Here is a 21,395-nt window from a genome sequence, read left to right as displayed (position 1 = left end):
GGAGCTGGAGCCTATCCCAGCTGACTACGGGCGAGAGGCGGGGTTCACCCTGGACTGGTCGCCAGTCAATCGCAGGGCCAACACACCAAGACAGACAACCATACACTCTCACACTCACACCTAGGGTCAATGTAGAGTAGCCAATTAACCTAATGTGCATGTTTTTGGTATTGTGGGAGGAAGCCGGAGTACCCGGAGAAAACCCACGCAGGCACAGGGAGAACATGCAAACTCCACATAGAAGGGCCCAGACCTGAAACCCTCTTGCTATGAGGCGACAGTGCTAACCACTGCACCACCGTGCTGCCCGCTTTTGGTTCTCCTGATTGCTTTCTCCCTCCTAATGTGTGTCACCTGTGTCTCGTTGTCTTGTCTATTTAGTCCTCGTGTTCCCAGTCACCTTGATCAGAGTGTTTTTGAATGTCTTCAGTTCATGCCAGGAGATCTTAGTCTTGCCTTGCCATGCCATGCCAGGAGTTTTTGTCTCAGTTTTTCTATGATCCCTTGCCACAGTAAGTGTATGCTTTTTTGAGTTTAGATTTTGTTAAATAAAGACTTTTGCTTGGACCTCTTCCTCGCCTGCCCGCCTGCCCTGTTTTGACTCTGCATCGGGGTTCAGCCTTTGCTGCGTCAGCGATGCCAACGAACCTGACAAAAACGTAAAAAAAAGAGAGAATTATGAAAGATAACAAAGAATAATTCTGGTGATAGATGATGAATGACAGATAATGAAAGTTAAAATCATCCCACCTCTCTGCTGCCTGGTCACACTGTAGATCCTTTTGATCTTGCTGTCGGCTGTTCCAGTAAAACAACATGTAACTTTTTTCCACTAGTTAAGTGGTGACGCAGGCAGGCCATTGCCACATAAGTGCAAACATTTCTCTTTCCGGCAGCACTATTGAAAAGATAAATAATTTAACTTTGAAGTTACGTTTAGTCTATTATCCTGTGGGACATCTTTTGGCAGGAACAAATGCTTGGTATTTGACAGGTAGTTTGTGGACTGTTCCCAAGAAGATTTGATAAAGGACATTCTCACGTCTTTCATTTTTCCCCTAAAAGATGAATTGACAAAGTGGAAACAGTGCTTTTTCATGTGTGTTCCTCACGAGGCTCTCATCTCTCTGTCTCTTGTTAATTATGACTGTCTAGTGGAAACTCCTCAGTTCTAAAGTGTTGTGGCGGAGACGAAGTGTTTATACTAACATGAGAGTAGCTCGAACATAAGTCACAATTTACCGCAATTTATGCTGTGGAGCAGTTCTCAAACTGAAGTGGCCATTACGTCTGTGGGACAGTAAATTTTTGTCCCAGTGAGAGCTTGCAGATTCTCAATCTACCATTGAAAGAAGCCACCTTATAGTACAGTACACTCATCTACTGTGCGTTTTAACAAACATGTTGCCTATCAGTTTCTATGACAAGGCTAATTTACTTAAGCACATCTGTAGATGCTGCCTACTATCTGGGGTAGAAACAGTATCATCTGAGTAAGTTTAACAGCACTTAAATGCAGTTGACGTGAAAGCAAATACAGTAAATCTGCCTAAGGAGGCTCTAAGGACAGAGTGTTGTATGCAGAGCAGATTGTAAAGCCTCTTGTGAGGTCTTGTGATTTGTGATACGGGGCTATATCAGTGAAACTGACCTGACTTGACTTAAATGTTGAAGCTGAGTGTATTGAAAATAATGATTACTGTATATCACTGTTATTTCTGTCATATGTACTGTACATTTATAAACATAAAACAACTAGACCTGGTCCCATTGCTCCGATTCTTGTGCTGCTGATCATATGTGACTTGGTCTGCTGTACTTGAGCTGTGTCATGGATCAACAAATCTTTTCCTGCTTATTTGCAGATTTCTCTGTTGGTTAATCCCTCGGAGAGTGAACAAAGCATATTTTAATGAGTTTTATTCAGTCCATTAATGATTAACAAAATCCAAGAGTGTTCTTATTTCTGATGTGTATTTTGAATTATGATCACTGACCTGTATGTGATTATGTGTTTCAGTTTTCTGCTGGTGTTCAGCTGCTTGGTGTTATCTGTGTTCTCCACCATCCCTGAACACCAAAAGTTCGCCAATCAAGGCCTCTTCATCCTGGTGAGACCCTTTCACACACATATGACTACTTCAGCATCCATTTTCATTGTCTGTCTCACTTACTGCAGTGTATTCGAATCTGCTTGCACTTGTGTTGATTTGTTTGCTCGGTGGAGGCACAGATAGCCATGTAAGCAGGTGAAAGGATTCAGGTGTTGTTGACTATGCAGGAAATCACAGACATGATCCACTAATCCTAATAGCTACCCCATAATCTTCCCTCTTCCTCTGTGCTCCAGCTGCTTTAGTGAGAGGTAATGGACACTCGTTATCTCCTTCTGAACCTGACCCACCCCCTCTCCCCTCGCTCTTCCCACCTTGCTCATCTCTACGTGTTGTTTAATGGTCGAACTCCTGACTTTCACATTCCCTCTGTTCACTCTTTCAATCAATCACTTGGCCATTAGCAGGCAATCAGCCATTAGTGGATTTTACTTACATAAACATTCGCTCTAATGACAGATTGGTTCAGTGCGCCTTAAACTGCTTGTATGATCTAGCAACCTGAAAACAAGATGGACAAAGACAGCGAGATAAGACTGACAGAGTTAATAGGGTGTGACTGTTGTGGCAAAACTTTTGTGATGTTTCATGTTTACCCGAATATTTCATAGAATAAAAAGTGCTTTGGAACAGAGTACAAATCACGTAAAGCGTGTGATGAATATACATATCAGTTGTTCAGATGGTGGTTGTCTGCAGAGTGTGGGGTAGAAAACTGCCTTCCCAGTCTGCATGGATGTGTGTTTGTTTGTTTTTTGTTTGTTTGTTTCACATGCCTTGTTGTTTAGCATATTATCTCCCCTGCAGCGCTGACAGGACGCACACAAATGATAAGCTGACACAGAATGATACAATTCAAAGTTTTGAATAGATTAAGATACTCTTAAAATATGATATATTTCTTGGTAATATGCTAACTTTTCTAATATACATGCTGAACAACTCTGTGTGCATGTGTGTGGTTTGCAGGAGTTTGTGATGATCGTGGTTTTTGGGTTGGAGTACTTCATCAGGATCTGGGCAGCTGGCTGCTGCTGCAGATACCGTGGGTGGCAGGGACGACTGAGATTTGCCAGGAAGCCCTTCTGTGTCATAGGTTAGCGCAGATCTGCATCCTGTGTGTGTTCACTGTGAAAACTTATCACCTCGTAGTGACTCCTCTGACCGCGTTTCCCTTCTGAACGTCTTCTAGACTTCATAGTGTTTGTGGCATCGTTGGCAGTGATAGCAGCAGGGACGCAGGGCAACATCTTCGCCACGTCGGCCCTGCGCAGCATGCGCTTCCTGCAGATCTTGCGTATGGTTCGTATGGACCGACGGGGAGGCACCTGGAAACTACTGGGTTCAGTGGTTTACGCTCACAGCAAGGTGAGAATGCTAAATATAATCCCCCTTTTTACACATGTCCTACTACAATAACACACTTTCTCTGGTTTATATTTGAAAATGTTTTACCATTGTTTCATAGTTCATTTAGTGCATTGAAATATAGTAGCCACATGTGGTATTATGGATTATGATGATGAAGATGAGGAATAGGAAGCAGGTTAAGGGCTGAAGAGCAGTGCTGAAAGCCTGTTGATGATGGTTACTAATGAGATAAATAACTTAATAACTCTCACTGTTGAGAATTATGTGGTGAGTCTGCTGATGACCAGCTATTACCTGATTAAATTCACTGCCCTCAAACACCAAACGCCCCTTGTAGCTGCTCATTTTTGGCAATTAGTAGTGAGTTTTTGTGCTGAGCCAAACACCTCATACCCACCGGCCGGCTGCACAACACAGTTAGATGCTAGTGATGATGATGAATTGATGCATTAGCCATCAGAGTAAGCAGAACTGTGCACCCAAGTAAGAGTGGAGGCCAAATGTGATGATGATGGGAATTTAGCCAATAATGATGACAGTGATACAGTGATGACAGCAGTAAAAATGCTGTTGCTGCTGCTGACATGTGTGATTGATAAGCATCGTCTCTCTCTCTCGTCAGGAGTTGATTACAGCCTGGTACATAGGCTTCCTGGTTCTGATCTTTGCCTCCTTCCTCGTCTACCTGGCAGAAAAAGACATCAACACAGACTTCAACACCTATGCAGACTCCCTCTGGTGGGGGACTGTGAGTACTACATAATGGACACAATGTGGCTGAGGAATTAAGATTTTACTTTTGTCATTATTAACAAAAAGACAGACAGATAAGAAACACGGTGGCAGCGGACAATACCAAAACAAGGAGGCATATAATAAGCAAAAGACCTCATAAGAGAGCAGTACAATCAAACAGTGATGCCCATTTACATGGACTGCCAGGCAGTGTTGTTGAATCTGGTTGTCAAATGTATTAAGGGAATTGTTGCATCCAAATTCACTTCAGATCATCAAGGTGTCACAGTGACACAGTAGGATTACAGACAGTTTTCATCAGAACAGATGACATTTGTGACGCTAACGTGATTTATAAAATTGTTGACCCCAGAACATGTGATAAGGCATACCTGTAGACTTAAAATGACACAGATGACAGGTGTAAAGCAGTTGCAGTTTCATCCAAAATATTTTATAGGGTGTGGTGTTTGTTCTAGGAATAACTTAACATCATGTGCCCTGTTTTAAGATGCACATAACATGCACATAAATTGCTGTGGTTGCGGGGAAACACTAGACGATGAGATATACACTGATCATCTGTATTTTTTCACCCATCTAGATTACGCTAACCACTATTGGCTATGGAGATAAGACCCCTCGTACCTGGCAGGGACGGCTCCTAGCTGCAGGCTTTGCTCTTCTAGGAGTCTCCTTCTTTGCTCTGCCTGCCGTAAGTCTCCTGGATATATTTAAATCCATATATACTTGATCACAGCTCTGTTAGTGGCTGCTCTCATGACTTTTATTTCACCTGTGACACTCAGGGCATTCTGGGGTCAGGCTTTGCCTTGAAGGTGCAAGAGCAGCATCGGCAGAAACACTTTGAGAAGAGGAGGATGCCTGCTGCCAACCTGATACAGGTAAAGGTCACAGTGTTTTAACATGGTGTTTAATAAACTCACGCTCACAGTACAGCACGGTTAACTCTCACCTTGTTTTTCTGTATTGTGCATTTGTGTCTTTATGCAGGCTGCATGGCGTCTCTACTCAACAGATGCCAAACACTCCTACCTAACGGCTACATGGTACTTCTACGACAGCATGTTGCCTTCGTTCAGGTAGGTTCTCCCACCAGACTCTTAGTGGATCCAGCCAACAGGAACCTGTGACTGTTTTTGGTTTTTTGTTTGAAGTGTTGTAATAAATGCAGACAGAGATACGAGAGTTGCATCACAAAGTACTGAATTGTCTACAATAACTACTGATACTTTGTTTTGTTCCTGCTCATACATTCATATCATAATGAACAAAACATGCACGTGTAGCAACGGCAACCTTTTGTCAGTCAAGAGCCCTTTTTAGTTATGTGTGCAGTGGTGGTTTTAAATGAAAACATCCAATGTTTCAAATGCTTCTGCCACCACTATACAATTGCATTTTCATTACTTTTGTTCTACGCAGTGGTTTCTTATATTTTGCATTTATGTATTAATTTTACTAATTTTTATTTGCTTAAAAGGAGAGGATGATGAGAAACACAAATTCTTTTTCTTTCTAACATCAACTCAAAACTGTGTAATATCTTCAATTAAAATTTCCACTCATCATCGCAAGTATCCCTCTTCTTTTGAGCGTTTTTGGACCATTGATTTGGCCTTTTTGTGTTTTTTTTTTTTTATGTTATGTTGTTTTTTGTTCATTTGTCATATGTTTTTTTTTGTGTGTGTGTGTGTTTGTGCACGTGGGGTGTCAGAGAACTGACGCTACTGTTCAGTCACCTCCAGCGACAGCGTAACACCAAGAAGGTTCTCCACAACTCCTACCACACGCTGCTGTCTGGGCTGCGGCCCTACAGCTCCCCCTACCTGTCGGGGGACAGGTACGCACCCCTACTACCTTACACAGCCTCACAATACATCCAGACAGGTGGCCGAAAGTCTTAACTACACTCAGGCTCACTCACAGACACCAAATACAAGCAGTAACAACACTCAACAGGTGCTCAAAGAGAATCAAGGTTATCATGTTGTTTCCAAAGCTTTCTGCATGGACTTGTTGTGTATCTAACAATGTTTCACGAACACTCATCTGAGACCACTGTGTTGCAGGCGCCCCCCCCCCCCCTCGCTTCTCTGCATTTTTGTCTGCTTATCTCATACTCTTACCATCTCTGTCGTCTCCTGCTGTTCACTCACTGGTTGCCTCTTCCTGTCTTCCTCTTTCTTTATTTGCCCTTATTTCCATCATATCTTTTCCATGCCGTCCATCCTCCATCCCTCATCTGTTCTCAGGAAGACAGAAGTTCCATGCAGGTTTGTTCTTCAAGTCAAGAGCTGTGCTTGTTGAGTAAAGGGTGTCCACTGGTAGGGAGGATTTGCTGCATTAGGTTCATAACATCTTTAGCATAACCCTTAAATAAAAGCCAGGAGGAATAGGGGACTGATGGACTTACGCATGCATTAGATAAGAGAAGCACATTGCTATATGTGAATAATACTATTGGTGGCAGAATTTCTTCGATTTGCAGAGCTGCTGTCAAACCATGATGTTTTAATGGGCTGCCTTGGTGAATATGCTCATGTGAAACCTTTTACCTTTGCATGATCCTTTAACCCCACCTGCCCACTCCTCATTGTGTGTCTCCATAATCCAAAACTGCCTCTCAGAAGTATATTTTCCAGCCTGAGGCGAGGTAACAAGGTGAGGAGAGGAAAGGGCAGTTTGGAGTATTGAGATGTCACAACTCACCCCGCCACCTCACCTTCTTAACCCGTTTTTTAAAATCTCTGCTACGTCTTATCCTCTCGGGTTCACCGTTTACCCAGGTTGTGTCCCAGGGCTTCTTGTCCTCCTTCACCCCACCCCACCCGGTTCTTCCACTCCTCTCTTCCCCTCACCCACTCTCCCTCTGCCTTGTGTGTCTCCCCAGTCAGCTCCTTTCTAAAAAACGGGGTCTCTTCCGGATTCACGCTGGCCGCAAGCAGAGGTATCCACGGCTACAAGCCTGTGCACGGGGAACGTTAAAACATCACCGACTCAGTAACACCACCCTTACCCTTCAACGTCCACGACCTGCTCTGCTTGCCTGAAATACTCAAAAATTTGTGGATGGGTGCAGTGGCTTGCAAAATGTTTTGTATCTGTGAAAGTATCAACTTATTTGCAGTCTGCGAGCAAATCAACTCATGAACTTATTTGAAATTTCCTGCGGTAGCAGATGCCATAATTTGTGTCTTATTTGCAGTATTTACTATATAATACTCTGAACAAACACTGCTCTGGTCCACAAACGCTTGAGTGATTCCTTTACTGTGAAGAAATGCTGTGCTCCTCTTTTCTGAAAGGATGTTTCTCCAGCTTGGTGTTATGTGCTGGTGAAACCAGGGCTGATTTTGCTTGTTTTGGCTTCAAAGTCATCATAAACCATGTGCTGAAAACGCAACAGAAGTCTCCACTGGTTTATGACTTTAACAACGTGACATAAAGGCACATTTTCTTTTTTTTTAGCATTCAATGTTTCATCAGACATTTCTGATGAAATGAGGAAATTAAACATTCACTCAAAAATGTGCAGCAGTTTTTCCCAAACTTGAGCTGAAGTCAAAAGAGTTGCCCCACTCATGACTTGCTTTATGTTTTCATTTGAGTTATTTGCCTCATTTTTAGTGTCTTCTTGAAGAGAAGGTTTAAATAATTCAGCATGCTTTTCCTATTGCAGATGAACCTTTGCACAAAATCCGTGTGTTTGTGCTACATTTTTTAAAAGGTTTTTAAGTGCTAAAATGTCTCTGTTTGCATGCGATAGTTTGCCAGTGGTTTGGAGAGATTCAGTGAAGTTCACGGTCCTGAATGCAGCCAAATCATTTACTTCCTATCCCAACGGCATGCAAACGTCTTTCACTCTATCCTCCCTATCTTTTCCAGTCTATCTGAAGCGTTTCAGCTTGTTTGTGTGAAACGCTGTTTCCACTAGCATCCCTTTACTATTTAAATTTTAATTTAAGTGGCCAGCTATAACACACACACATCAAAGAGTATATCATCGTAAAAATGCGAGAGTGAATGACTGGGCGGGAATTGTTCTGTGGTGCATGATGTTTACGTTGCCTTATGGATCCGTGGCAGTGTGTAACATGCAAATGGATACAGAGGAGTGGTCTCCAGAGCATGCTATATGTTGGAGAGAAAGGATGGCTGCCAAATAGCTTTCTTGTAAATAGATGACCTCACATACTGGCCTGCCTTGAGTTGTGGTGAGTGGTATGAAGAGTACTTAATGAGACACCTTTTGTACGCCTGCACTTTGAAGTCGATATCTTCATGCTTATTCATCCTGCTGAAGGGATTATGGAAGCGTGTCTTTATTCTGATGGTGGGTGGAACATTTTCCGCCGTCCCAGCACTACTGCAAGTCTTGAATCAGGTTTCAGTCTGATTTTGCTGAATCGGGTGCTATGATAGGCGCATTAAATGAGCAAATCCTCGGGGCAGCATCAGTTTTTAGCAGTATAGAGTGGTCCCTGTGGTAAAACTGCCTTCATGGTACGTCAGCTAGTCTATCTTGTGCTGAGACACACTGTAAATGTCTGTTTGTGTCTGTGTTTTGTCTGTTTGTTGATGATTGTTATGAAAGTCAGAGGTCATATCTTTTTGCGTTCATTCGCTATTACTAACAGACTCTCCCCAACAAGCTCAGAGTGCCCTTCTGCTGCTTCCAGGATAAACACAGCTTAGGTTCCTGTAAAGGTCAAAGGCATGGACACTGTTATAAAAAAAAAAAAAACAGCTACCTATCATGGCCCAAAATGAATACTGTGCTTGAGATTTTTGACTATTTTATCTTCACTGTCAGCAGTAAAATTGGCTTCCGCGATCGGATCAGGATGAACAATTCCCGATCATCCCAGACCATTCGGAATAAGGCATCGCCACTGCCGCCAGGCTCCAGTGTCCGCTGCTCTCCCAGCCAGGAGAACGTCCCTGAGGCCACCAGCCCGGGGAAGGTTCAGAAGAGCTGGAGCTTTAATGACCGCACACGCTTCCGCACCTCCCTTCGCCTCAAGCCACGTCCACCTGCTGATGGTAGGCGACACACACATGTCCAAACACTCAGTCACAATCACAACGTTTACTTCTGCATTATAATGTCTCTCCCTCTGTCTCGGCACAGTGGAGGGACTCGGGGAGGACAGTGTGGAAGACAAACCATATTGTGATGTTGCTATGGAGGAGGTAATCCCAGCAGTGAAGACACTCATCCGGGCTGTCAGGTGAGTCCTGCCATCAGCTGTAAGCACAGGCTGCTTCTTCTTCAACCCTGTTAAAAGCATTTTTAGTTCTTTGTCTTTTTATGGACAAGAACATTGTCTGAAACCCAGTTAATAACATATTTTATTCAGTGCTAGAAATGGTTCAATCAGATTGAGTCAAATAAATCACATTTTTCGACTAAAAATGTCAAACAATACAAATGATAGAGAGCACTGTTAAATTGATTCTGTTCTGCCAGAATCAGGTTGCTCAGGTAAGATCTGCTGTGTGCATATTCAGATCATGGGCTGTTATCACGGTATTGACAGTCTGCATTAGCGGGTGAACAACATGCTGCTCCTCCATTTAGGCTCTGAGGTGAGCAGATTCAGCTGACTGAGCAGAAATGTCCACTTAGGAGAAGTAACTGAGCCCTCCTGCAGGCAGGGTTAGTTTCCTTGTGTGACCTTGTCGCTCAGCTCATTCAGGCTTGTCATGTGTAAGGTGCCGTGATAAGGTGGCCTCATAGTACCAACGCACACACACACACACAAATGCAGTATAGCTGGAGGATCTTAGTACTTTATGACTATACAGAGACCAACAATATTGTTCGGTTTAGACAAGGACAACCATAATAGCCATTGATTAAAAGCATTGCTGGTACTGATATTTATTCCTGTCATTATGTCATCTCTTACTGTTTGAATGTAAACTTTGATGTATTGATACTGTTGTAAACGAGTGGTGGATGTCCTAATGCGTCCCACAGTACGTTTTAGACAGTGTAAATGAATGAACACAGTCTTCTTCACAACCCACATGTAAACTACTTATACTCACAATTCATGGTGTGAGTGTGTGTGTGTGTGTGTGAGGAACTGCTCTGTTGGCAAGTCTTACAATGATTCTGCTAATTCGAAATCACAACACAAAAATATGAAACCGGTGCTTAAATGTGTGGATGTTCTATAGCACATATGTCAAACCGGTCCACAGGAAGGCCGGTGTGGCTGCAGGTTTTTGTGCCAACTAACCAAGAGCACACCGTTTGACCAATCAACTGTCTGAAGACGTTGATCAGTTGATTAAATGAGTCAAGTCTGGTGTGCTGCTACTTGGTTGGAAAGAAAACCTGCAGCCACACCGGCCCTCCTGTGGACCGGTTTGACATGCCTGTTCTATAGGGTTCCTATCTTGGATGTACACGCACACGCATATACACACATATATGGACACACAATTTTTTCACTGATGGTGGCAGAAAAACTACAACTGCTAGCAAACATCTGTGTTGGGGCCTTGCTGTTCTCCAGAGAGGTTTGATGAGAACGGATTACAGCAACTTTCATTGTGGTCCCCGGTGTCAGCGCTGTTTCCCTCACGGCATTTCTCATGGCAGCATGATGCTGTCAGTGTGGTTCCACAGGCACTCAGTGAAGCTCTTGAATGAAGTGGGTATGTGCCTGGAAATAAACAGTGTGTGGACATCCTGGTGGCCCAGCTGTTAAGGTGCTTATAATCACATCACCGTCTCTCTTTGTTGCGTGTTGTACTGCTTTCTTACTCCTCATGTTCCCTGCCTGTATCTGCACTCTCAGTATCCCATAAAGACAGCGTACCAACATGAAAATCTTGAAAGGGTGTAGGAGGGCTCCTAAAATCTAAATGGACAGTTGAAACAGTCCATAATTGCATTAGGAGCAGAAATTATACAATGGAGTCCCACATTTCTTAGACTGCTTTCCATTTATTTATTATTTGCTGTAGTTGTCGTAGGTTAAGTTTTCTACTCATCCTTGCTTACATACGGTGTGAACCCAAAGTGCATAAATTTGTGTTAAATTCTCGATTGAAAGGCGTATCTTTCATTCTGTTGTTTGTTGCCTGTAGATATTGTGTCATAATCTTCACAATGACTATCAGACTAATGTAAAAAATAAGTATATTTTCACTATGAGTAAAACAACTCAGCTGTCTGAACCTGGTGCTCAATCAGCTGTCTCTTTGTCGATGCACCACAGGTATAGGCTTTCCGGTCTTAGGATGCAGCATGATATATTGTTGTTTGATATCATTATGCCAAAGATTGGGTATTATATGACCCATCCTCAGGTTTACATTTGACTCAGCAGATGGTTCTGACCTCAGCTGCTCTGTGCTGCACACAATAGAAGAGAGGGAGTTCCTGTAGATAGTGCAGGTGTGTAAACAGCAGGTGCTCCACACATACACATGTGGCGTCTTTGCGAGGTTCATGATTGATGTCTGATGAAGAATTTTGCAGCGGGGTTTTGTGCTGAGACTTCACTTTAGAGAGATGCATGTGGTTTATCAGTGCCTTGCTGCCTACTGTAAATAAATGCGTACAGTGTTCTGTTTATCCCCTACTCTCCCTACTGTGACTCTCCTCATGTACAAGTCCGATACTGCACAAAACACAACATTTTTGCACAGTTGCAGTCTTAAATGAAGTTCCTATATTATTAAATAAATAGTCTGGATATGCTTACTATTTATAACAATTTCATCTTTAGTCATCGTCATCAGTTTTTGTAGCATATCAGCTGTGCTATTTTTAAACTCATAGAATGTTGACCACGGTGTTTTTCTCTGTAAGAATGCCTGAAAACACACACAGTGACTTGTGTGTTAAATTTGGTTCATTTAGCAGGTCGGTAGTCTAATCTGGCAGAGAATCAGACCTCCCCCCTGCAGTGGCTCACCCTAGTTGGCCTACCCAGAATTTGTGTCAGCATAACAGTCATTTTTTAAGTTGTAGATAAATCCCTGCCATTGGAGAAGGATTCACCTTTGCTGAATTGCAAAAAATATTTGGACTAGCTTTGCAAGCGTTTTGGAGCAGAGATGACACTTCCTGTCCCTCCAGTCACTGCTGTTTTTACGTCTCAGCTTTCAAATAGGAAGATTTAATATCTGCCAGTGAGCTGTGCCAGCTGGGGGTGGGGGGCTGTGAGCCACAGTCAAACCTGGACATATTTTATGAAAGCCATTTGATCAGCTGAGAAAGGGAGTCAGCAGGTTAGAAGAAACCCTTGGAGGATCCAAATCAAAAGCCCCCACCCCTGTTTCCTCAACCTTTTCTTTTACCCACACCTGAGACCCACCCTGGCAAAAAAATCTGCATCTACCTGCAAAATAAGAAAAGACCGCCTGCAAAAAGCACCCAAATGCAGGAGTCATCAAGAAACAGAGTGCTGCATGAAGGGGAAGAGTGCGCTGACAGCTGCTAGGCCGCCAGCTGTAGACCACCACTCCTCCACCTCCTCCTCCTCGCTCCTCTTCTCCTTCCATCACACCTTCTCTCCTCTGTTGCAGAACCGATCACTTCACAAAAGCACGCATGTGTGTGGCTGCTGCAAATGCAAGCACTGCAGACCTCGACAAAGGTTACGCTGGTTATTTCAGAAACTGACCCTTCTCTCAAGTTCAGATTTCACTTAGCTTAGCTCATGTGAGTGTTCTTGTGTTGGTGTGTACGTACTTCTCTGTGTGTAGGTGTTTACATTTGTGGCATTATCTTTTTGTTTGTGTGCATGTTTGCGTACACTGATGTGTGTGTGTGTGTGAGACGTTTTCTCAGAACAGCTGAGTGTTTCTGATCTCCCTTTTCCCAGACCTTTGATGTGATTTCTTTTCTTTATCCTGTGAAGGCGAGTGGGAGTGTTAAAGTGGACTCAGTGTGTGGTTGGGTGAGATAGGATTCCCTCTTGCACGGCAACTGTGAGATGACAGCTTGGGTGTATACACTTTGTCTTGCTTACATTTGGTGTTTCCAGACCTTCTGCATCTCTGAGCAGCCTATCACATAAGTGATAAGAAGGGAATCGAAGACCCACCCAACACAAAAAACCAGGTGCGCACACACACTCCCTTAAACTTTCCCCCTCTCCCTTCCCATTATCTCTGGCACTTCCTCTTCTCCCTCCAGCATGATGTCGTCCCAGTTGGGCTCAGGCAGAAGATGTTGTCAGTGATGTGCTTGTGTTGGGACAGCATTCCCCAGTGTGAGTCTCAGACATCAGGATGTGGGTGGTGAATGAAGTGTGTGTGCAATACAAGCGAGAGCAGCTGTGATTCCCTAGTGACACCAAAATGGCTGTCATACTATAAAGGGCAGAAAGAGGGGAAAGCTGTGTGTGTGTGTGTGTTACACCATACTACCTTTGGATTTGCTGAAACAGCAAGTACTGATAAGCAAATGTCTCCGGCGGGGCAGATGTTGTCATCATCACAGTATATCCACATGGTTTAGTGGGGGGTGACTCTGCTCTCTTTATGGGGCTGTTTGTGGACGATAAGGTCACTCTGACTGTAATTAATCTTGTTATTCCCAGGGTCTCCCGCATCATTTGATAGCTGTCCTGCTCCTGCATTTTTCCAAAGGTTTACTGTGTGTTAATATATGTAAATGTGCTGTGTGAAGCTGTTTAAAGGTTTTCATCAGACTGATAACAGTGGCTCTGGTGTGTTTTTGTTATTTGCGTAGGATCTTAAAGTTCCTTGTGGCCAAGAGGAAGTTTAAGGAGACTCTGCGTCCATATGATGTGAAGGACGTCATAGAGCAGTACTCTGCTGGACATTTGGATATGCTGGGCCGTATCAAGAGCCTGCAGATGCGGTAGGTTTCAGTAATATAACCACTTCATTGTTTAAAAAAAAAAAGGTATAATTATTTATTTGGGCAGGAGGTCTCTAGTTCCTTTGTGGAATGTGATTAAGTTTTGCTCCTTGTGCAAAGACATTCTGTGCTCCTTGTTCAAAATGTTGTTTCAGTTCATTTTCTCGTGTGCCTTTAAACCTAAACTGTTAAAGGAAGGCTTGATATTTTGGAAAACACACTTACATAAAATAAAATACATGCTAGTTTGGCTCTATTTCAGGGTAACAACAGCCACCTGGCAGCATCTTTAAAAGTCACTTATGAACATGTTAAATCTCATTTGTTTAATCCATACAAAAGCAATGAGAAAAAAAAGATATGTTAAGGGTCGAAATGTATTGGACTTTTTCTTGGCCAGACTATGCTCCCAGCCAAGAAATAGACCAGTCCATTACCCTCTGTAAACATACAGACATACACAAAGAGAAGAGAGTGGAATCGCTCTTCTTATCTAACTCTTGGAATGAAAAGGAATATTCCCCAAAATGTCAAACTGTTCCTTTAAACTTGAATGAAATTAGTTTTAAAAAAAACATAGATCCTCCAAGTCTTCATCATGTATGTTTTCATGTGAAAGTGTGGACCAGATAATTGGACGAGGAACCGTCCAGCCCGATAAGAAAGCGCGCCCTGAAAAGGGAGAGAAAACACCACCAGAACTGGACTCACTGGATGAACTAAGCATGATGGGACGTGTAGTCAAGGTGGAGAAACAGGTAACAGATTAAGAGTTTGATTTACGTAGCATTTGTGGAACTGTGTTTTCTGTACAAACATACGAATCGGGACAAGATATCTGACCTAAAAAAGGTGCTATAAAAGGTACAGAAAGTAGGATAAAGTGAAAACAGGAAATGACGTCATTTGGCAATTAAGAGCTGCAGATCCATATTCAAACAACAAGCGGGTTTCATTTCATCAGTTTTTCTTTTCTACAACTCCCAGAAGAATTATGAGCTTTGTTTTGTTGAATGTTCACAAATTAAGAAACTCCAGAAATGTGTGTGTATGTGTTGGTTTAGGTACAGTCTATAGAGAACAAGCTGGACCTCCTGCTCAACTTCTACTCCCAGTGCCTAAAGAAAGGCTCATCCAACTTCACCCTGTCCACCCTCCTGGACCCCGACCTGACATCCGACTACCACAGCCCCACGGACCAAAGAGACCTCTTCCCCTCCGCCAACACTCTCAACATCTCCATGTCTGAGAGCGGCAATTTGGAATGACAGCGAGCTGAGCAGTCCTGGGGCTTTTCGGACACAGACGCAAACCCTTTACAGTATGTCTTCCTGCGACCAAGTCCTCACTTGGAGCTGCTTCATTACGTTTCACATCTGTCTGGGATGATTTCTATTCCTCTATCTCAAATGTGCACCCTCGCCTCTTTTTCCTGAAGTGAATGTGTTTCCAGAGGCCACCACCACATGGCTCCACCTGACAAGGAGCCTCAGCCAAAGCTGCTCACCACACATGCCTCTCAAGCCACTAAATGAGCATGGAGATGAAGAGAGGACACGAGAACAACTATGACTTGACTACTGAACCACTTTCGCCCACTCACCTCTTGCAATGCATCTATGCCTACCTTGAAGCATCCACTGTAGATAATCAGATAATGAGACATTAAAGTTTTGATTTTTAAAAATTATGTAAATCCTGCTTTAATATTACCCAAACGGAGCTGGGAGAATGTGTTGGAGTAGCTGATGTGTGTTGTACACTACTGTTTATTGTTTATCTCCATTCTCTCTCCCAGAAATTTCATGTGTCCAACAAGCCCACTTGCAAAAAAAAAGAAAAGAAAAAGAAAAAGCAAGACATTATTCCTTGTTTGGCTGGCATTCAGGATTTTATAGAGCCAAAATGTCTCAAAGGCTACAGTTGCGCCTTGAGTATTTCAATTATCCAAGTTTTTTTAACAAGTCCTTTACACCTCTCTGTCATGCAGCCCACCACTCCTAACATGCATGATCCTCGCTGATTCTCAGTCACAATTTAGACGTGTATGTCACAATTTCTGCACTGCTCCCCATCACTCCCATCTAGCCTCAGGTCAGGCAGTCAGTGATACGCCACAGCATTTCTTACAGGATGGTAGTTCTCACTCTTACAGCCATCTCATGCTTTGTGGGTCACCAGCTGTGGAAACGGTGTCAAGACTTTTTGGCCAGTTTTAAACAATGAACAGCCAACGCACGAATTCCAGGCCATTATCCTCATGAGTGCAGATGTCTTAGGGAATGGTTCCAGCCTTACAGCTTCGCCACGAACAGACATTGTGCAGGGGTGGGGCTCTAGTCGCTACCCACAGGTGTTACTATCATCACCTTTACTCTCTGCTGTCTTTTTCTGGTTCTTTCTTGGGCATGGTTTATGCACAGTAGTTCCTCTGTGATTATGGACAAAACTGGAGAGTGCACAAATGCACACACACACACACACACACACACACACACAATGAAAGTAATTCCGATACTTAAATACTTTGGCACTTGATAATTGTTACACATTTTTGTCTTGAACAGTGTTATCTTTTTTTGTTTTGATTTCTTTACTGTAATGATGTTCCTCCATTCGATTTTGTGTAACCTTTAATGGCAAATGTTTTTTTTTGTTTTTTTTAATGATTTTGGTTGCTAAAGTAAATGTAGGATTTAAGTTAATATATTTAATTGAGTTAGATACGATCTTTTAATAAATGTAGCACTTTTTTATGTAGTTGAATCATGGGTGACACAACTCTAACTACACACAGCCGATCAGGTTCATAATCAAGACTGGCAGAGCTCGCATGTGTATTTTTTTAACGTCATCAGATAATCGCTGCCAGCTTGGAGAAAACATTCATTATACTGCATTGGGCCAGTGAGAACAGTACGTCTGTCCCTGCAAGTGATTTGCTAATTTGATCCAGTCAAGCCAGTTGACTCAGGTGCTCCACTTTTCCATTCAAGCCAAGCCTAAATTTCAAACACTGAATGTACTTCACTGCTCCATCTACTTAACATGGATCTATTTATGATCTGATGCTCCTGCTGCCATGGGGAATAAAATGGTACTTCAAAGCTTGCTCTTGATATCATGCGATTATTGCATTCATTTCATAGAGAAATGCTTGGTTGCTTTATCCTTTGGCCTGAATTATAGCAGAGATGCCTGCTTCTTAAAGGCATTAGTAGACTGAACACTTCATTGTCATCTGGAATGTTGAGCTTCATGAATATGTTTGTGAGACCTCTGTATTGCATGTTATTGTTAGTGGTGGCCCCAGTGTTAGATAAAAAAAAAACAACTTAAGGATGTCTCCTGTAAAAATGTTGAGTGAAGACATGAAAGGAAATAACCTGTGCCTTCTATGTCCTCGTTCTGTAGCTGATTTGGTTTCTTTTTTTTTGTGAAACTGTCATCTGACACCATCAATACAAACTGTTCTGAACGTGTAATTTTAGGGGTTCAGGGTGCTGCAATCTTTCTTTGATATTTTCAGAGAATATTACTGTACGTTTAGCATATCACTGTAACTCCTCCAGGACCTCCTCGCATCCACACCCTTTACTGTATTTTAACACCAGTCAGATCCGAAGGCTGGAGGCATGGACGTTTGTATCGTCACAGGAAACTCCGCAGGAATGTATCCTCTCATAAGCATGTCACATAGAGAAAAATATGGCTTCCACACAACTACCTCCGAGGCCACTAGGGGGCGCTAGTCTAGAAAACTGAATGAGAAACAGTAACTGATTGTCTAACTGACTGAATGCTATGCATGACTCGATCTGCACGTTCTCTTTTCTCCTTTTCACTCTGTTCCTCTTCTTTTTGACGCCCAACCATTCATCGTTCACTGACTTGCTGCCATTTGACATTCCAGCTCGTTGCCCTTTAACTGCTCTCTTAGCTATTGGAACTGTTGTTAGAATGAAACACAAACTGATCAAAGCAATAAGCATAAGGCTAAGCCAACAAAGTCTTCCGATTTCAATTGATGTAGTTACTGGTTGATGAAATATGATGCTTCTTTTCTTTTCTAATCTGATGCACACCTCTATTTGACCTTTTAAAGAGATACAAAAATGTGTATCTGTTGAGGATAAAATTAGCTCACTTGACTAACTTATTAATTTATTTGTTTCAATAAAGCTCTTTTAACTGTATTTTCACTTTGGCCTCTTTTTGTCTTAACCATTCACTGTGGTGTAATGTTTAACTTTTACAGTCTGAGAGGATTCTGTTGTAGGGGTTGAAAATATTTGGACTTATCCAATGACTTTAAGTTTGTAAAATAAGGCAATCCATTTATCAAGGATGTGATAGAATTAAAAGACTGATTCTTTTTCTTATGTTGAGTTCTAAAATCAAATATTATTTATACAACAAAATAAGGCTGCAAGTGCCAGATTATCATTATTTACTAATCTGCTGATTAATTTCAAGGTTAATCGTTTCAGCGATAAAATGGCCAGTTTTACTGAGTCCACAGTGATTGTCTTCAAAATGCTTTGACAAAACGACTCAGCAAATCTTAACATTCAAGAAGCTGGAACCATCAAATGTGTAACAGTTATGCTTGGAAAATGACTTTAACGATTAATTGCTAATCAAAATAGTTGGCAACCAATTTTCTTTTGATCGACTAATGAATTAATTGACTAATCGTTGCCGCTCTACAACAAAAGGATCAACATGGCCCATTAAAGCAATCACCGAATCACTCTTAAGGCTGTTTGAAAACATTTTATTGACATACTTAGACATGAATCACTTCATGAGTGATTTTAATTAAATTTAATTAAATTGTTCACAATGTTCACGTGTTTGTACATACATACACATGCCCATGACAAGGCTGTCATCTAAAAGACAATTTCCAGTCCCTTGCAGTCACAATGTGAAGTTTCCTACACCATAACAGTGGTAGAACAAAGTCACGTGTCGTTTGAAGGGGTCAACAATCAAATATGCAAACGTCTGCTCCTCCTCTCGTCTTCCAGGGTAACATCGCCCAGACTCATCCTATGAAGGACAAATAATAAGATGTGTGTAATGTGGAAATGATGAGTAAAATTCAAGTAAGACCTTTTGTGTGAAGTACAGCCGCCCTCTCTCCACAGTTTAATGTTTGCAGAGTCTGATGCTGCAGTCTAAAGCAGTACAATCGTGGTGATTCCTAATGGTGTGGTGGTGCCAAAATGTTAAAAACCTCAAGTGTTAAATTGAGTCAATTCACTTAATTAAATTAATTCAATTAAAGTTAAACATTATATGTTGACCAAGTAACACTGTTTGCGAACTGTATCAATATAAGTACAGATGTTAAGTTAATACGTGAATGTTTACATTCATCATATTTATTAAGTATCTTATAATGGCCTTAAATCATAAGTCATAATTCAGAATTATTTTGACTCCTCTCATTAAAACATACATATAGTAATACGCATTCAAACTTGGTACAAACAGGCATTAAACCAGTCACTTACATGGGCATAAACTTTGAGGACTGTGGAGACAACACTGATCTTCTTAGACTCTGGATCCTTCTGAACACTGAACAGTAAAGGACAGAATTACAGTGTTTCATATCTAATAATATAGTTGTGGGTAAACCTGATTAGTAACTGTTAAAGTGTCTATTTGGTTGTACACTATCAGGAAAGGTAGTCAGATTCTGCACACCTGATCAGGTCTTTGTAGATTTGCTTTGTGGTGCTAATGTAAGGATCAATGGTGTCTTCGTACTGACAGAGCTCTCCTCCTAAACACAGGTGCTTGAAGAGGACAAACAGAAACTCTCCACGCTCCTCCCTCCCGACCACGTAGTAGTGCTCAGAGTCCTCTTCCAACAACATCTGGAGGAACAGATGAAAACTTCTGAAGATTGATTCCATGTCACAAAAAAAGAGACAGACAGGTAGATGAGAAAACAGACTGACCCTTCTGAGTTCATCAAAGTCGGGGTAGACATCATGAAAGCATTTAACTACATGTCCAGAGGGCCTCAGGATCCCACAAGAGTAAAGTGGGTCAAACAGCTCCATGGAGACCTTAGTGCACGGCACCGGCTCAACATCCACAGACACAACTGTGTTGTCTACAGTGAACACACACACACACACACACACACTACATAAAGTGAAGTCTAAGTCTACATAGAGAAGTCAAAAACATTCCACTGAGATCTGACTGCCAATATTCTCCAGCAGATGAGATCAATTTCCTACTATCTGTGATGAAAGGCTTTCTGGGGGACATGGCATACCAAGAGGCACCCAGGCCCCAGTCTTCAGCCCTCTGGACAGACTGGATATCACATCAGGATCTCTGAAGAAACACTGCATGTACAGAGGGACACAATGTTTTCATGAAATTAACAAGCTTCATCGATTTCTGCATTCATATTTTCCCAAAAGGAAGACTAACTATACCTACTTATCAAGTGTAAGAAAAAAAAAGGTAAAACTCATCCATCACAATGAGATTGAGAATCAAAAAGAATGCAAAGGTTTTTTTTTTTTGTAGTCTGCTATATTAGACAGTTGTTATACTCTAATTTCATGCAAGCAGCACAATAACCTAAATTATTATGGTGAGTCTTACCAGTGCAAACTTTTCACTGTTGTAAGAGAAAAAGGTCTGGTCAAAGCTGTAAGACTGAGCTGAAATTCTCCCCAGCATGGACCTGAAATGAACACATGCAACCATTGACCGAGTAGCTTTATTACCACACAGCTAACGGAAGCTTATAAAAAAATTTAGTTTTTAGGGTAGCTACAATTCTTACGTCACCATTTCATTAACAGTGCTAAAGTGTCCTTGTCCTGTAGGAAGGAGACCTTTTTGGAAGGAAGAGGACTAAAAGAAAAAGTTTGCTCAAACTCGCATTTCTCTCCTGCCATTTTCCTTTTCCTCTCTGGTTGTTGTTAGACTACAAAACGGGTTTGCTCCTGAACAAGTAGCAGGTTCATAGGCGTTAACAGACCAATCAGCAGCGCGTATGCTCATTATTAACCAATCAGTGTCTGGTCCGGAGGGGTTTGACCGGTTTTGTTTCCCACCCATCTCAAGGATTTGTATACTTGTTTCCTTGACAACGGACGCTGCTAACTTCCGCTAGCGTTAATATCGCGCAAAGCCTTTGACTTCCATTTTAATTCAGCTTATTTAATATCTGTTTTATATTTTTCTGCTCAACAGTCTTTGTAGTTAACTCACTGTCAATTAATCTATCGAATTACCTCCATCCATGAATGAACGTT

The 21,395-nt window shown here is 42.0% G+C and overlaps 2 protein-coding genes across 9 annotated transcripts in view; one reads left to right on the top strand and one right to left on the bottom strand.

Annotated features, from left to right (window-relative positions):
- LOC124074730 (potassium voltage-gated channel subfamily KQT member 4) overlaps positions 1 to 17,431 on the top strand; it is a 44,362-nt gene extending 26,931 nt beyond the window's left edge. Inside the window, exons 2-15 of one of the 7 annotated variants that reach the window (XM_046417930.1) lie at positions 2,021 to 2,111; positions 3,084 to 3,210; positions 3,307 to 3,482; positions 4,108 to 4,233; positions 4,825 to 4,935; positions 5,030 to 5,125; positions 5,235 to 5,323; positions 5,959 to 6,084; positions 7,135 to 7,191; positions 9,058 to 9,287; positions 9,376 to 9,475; positions 13,966 to 14,097; positions 14,717 to 14,855; positions 15,162 to 17,431. In XM_046417930.1, the coding sequence (XP_046273886.1) occupies positions 2,021 to 2,111; positions 3,084 to 3,210; positions 3,307 to 3,482; positions 4,108 to 4,233; positions 4,825 to 4,935; positions 5,030 to 5,125; positions 5,235 to 5,323; positions 5,959 to 6,084; positions 7,135 to 7,191; positions 9,058 to 9,287; positions 9,376 to 9,475; positions 13,966 to 14,097; positions 14,717 to 14,855; positions 15,162 to 15,365 (1,804 nt within the window). In that variant the 3' untranslated portion in view covers positions 15,366 to 17,431. Of the gene's footprint in view, positions 1 to 2,020; positions 2,112 to 3,083; positions 3,211 to 3,306; positions 3,483 to 4,107; positions 4,234 to 4,824; positions 4,936 to 5,029; positions 5,126 to 5,234; positions 5,324 to 5,958; positions 6,085 to 6,496; positions 6,518 to 7,134; positions 7,192 to 9,057; positions 9,288 to 9,375; positions 9,476 to 13,965; positions 14,098 to 14,716; positions 14,856 to 15,161 lie in introns of all 7 variants that reach the window. The other 6 variants (XM_046417925.1, XM_046417924.1, XM_046417927.1 and 3 more) reach the window with 6 other exon arrangements.
- A 1,407-nt stretch (positions 17,432 to 18,838) lies between these two features.
- cfap300 (cilia and flagella associated protein 300) lies at positions 18,839 to 21,163 on the bottom strand. Of its 2 annotated transcripts, none has more exons than XM_046417734.1 (7): positions 20,926 to 21,163; positions 20,737 to 20,818; positions 20,399 to 20,471; positions 20,073 to 20,230; positions 19,816 to 19,988; positions 19,620 to 19,686; positions 18,839 to 19,152 (listed from the first exon to the last, which is right to left on the bottom strand). In XM_046417734.1, the coding sequence occupies exons 1-7, from the start codon at positions 21,033 to 21,035 to the stop codon at positions 19,021 to 19,023; spliced, it is 795 nt and encodes a 264-aa protein (XP_046273690.1). In that variant the 5' UTR covers positions 21,036 to 21,163; the 3' UTR covers positions 18,839 to 19,020. The 2 variants fall into 2 exon arrangements, with proteins under 2 accessions (XP_046273690.1, XP_046273692.1); XM_046417736.1 differs by having other exon boundaries at positions 20,921 to 21,160.
- Between the last annotated feature and the right edge of the window lie 232 nt (positions 21,164 to 21,395).

This window comes from Scatophagus argus, chromosome 17 (genome assembly GCF_020382885.2).
Source record: "Scatophagus argus isolate fScaArg1 chromosome 17, fScaArg1.pri, whole genome shotgun sequence".
In the NCBI taxonomy this organism is placed as follows: domain Eukaryota; kingdom Metazoa; phylum Chordata; class Actinopteri; family Scatophagidae; genus Scatophagus; species Scatophagus argus.
The sequence above is the reverse complement of the archived record's forward strand: the minus strand, read 5'-3'. Positions and strand labels throughout refer to the sequence as shown.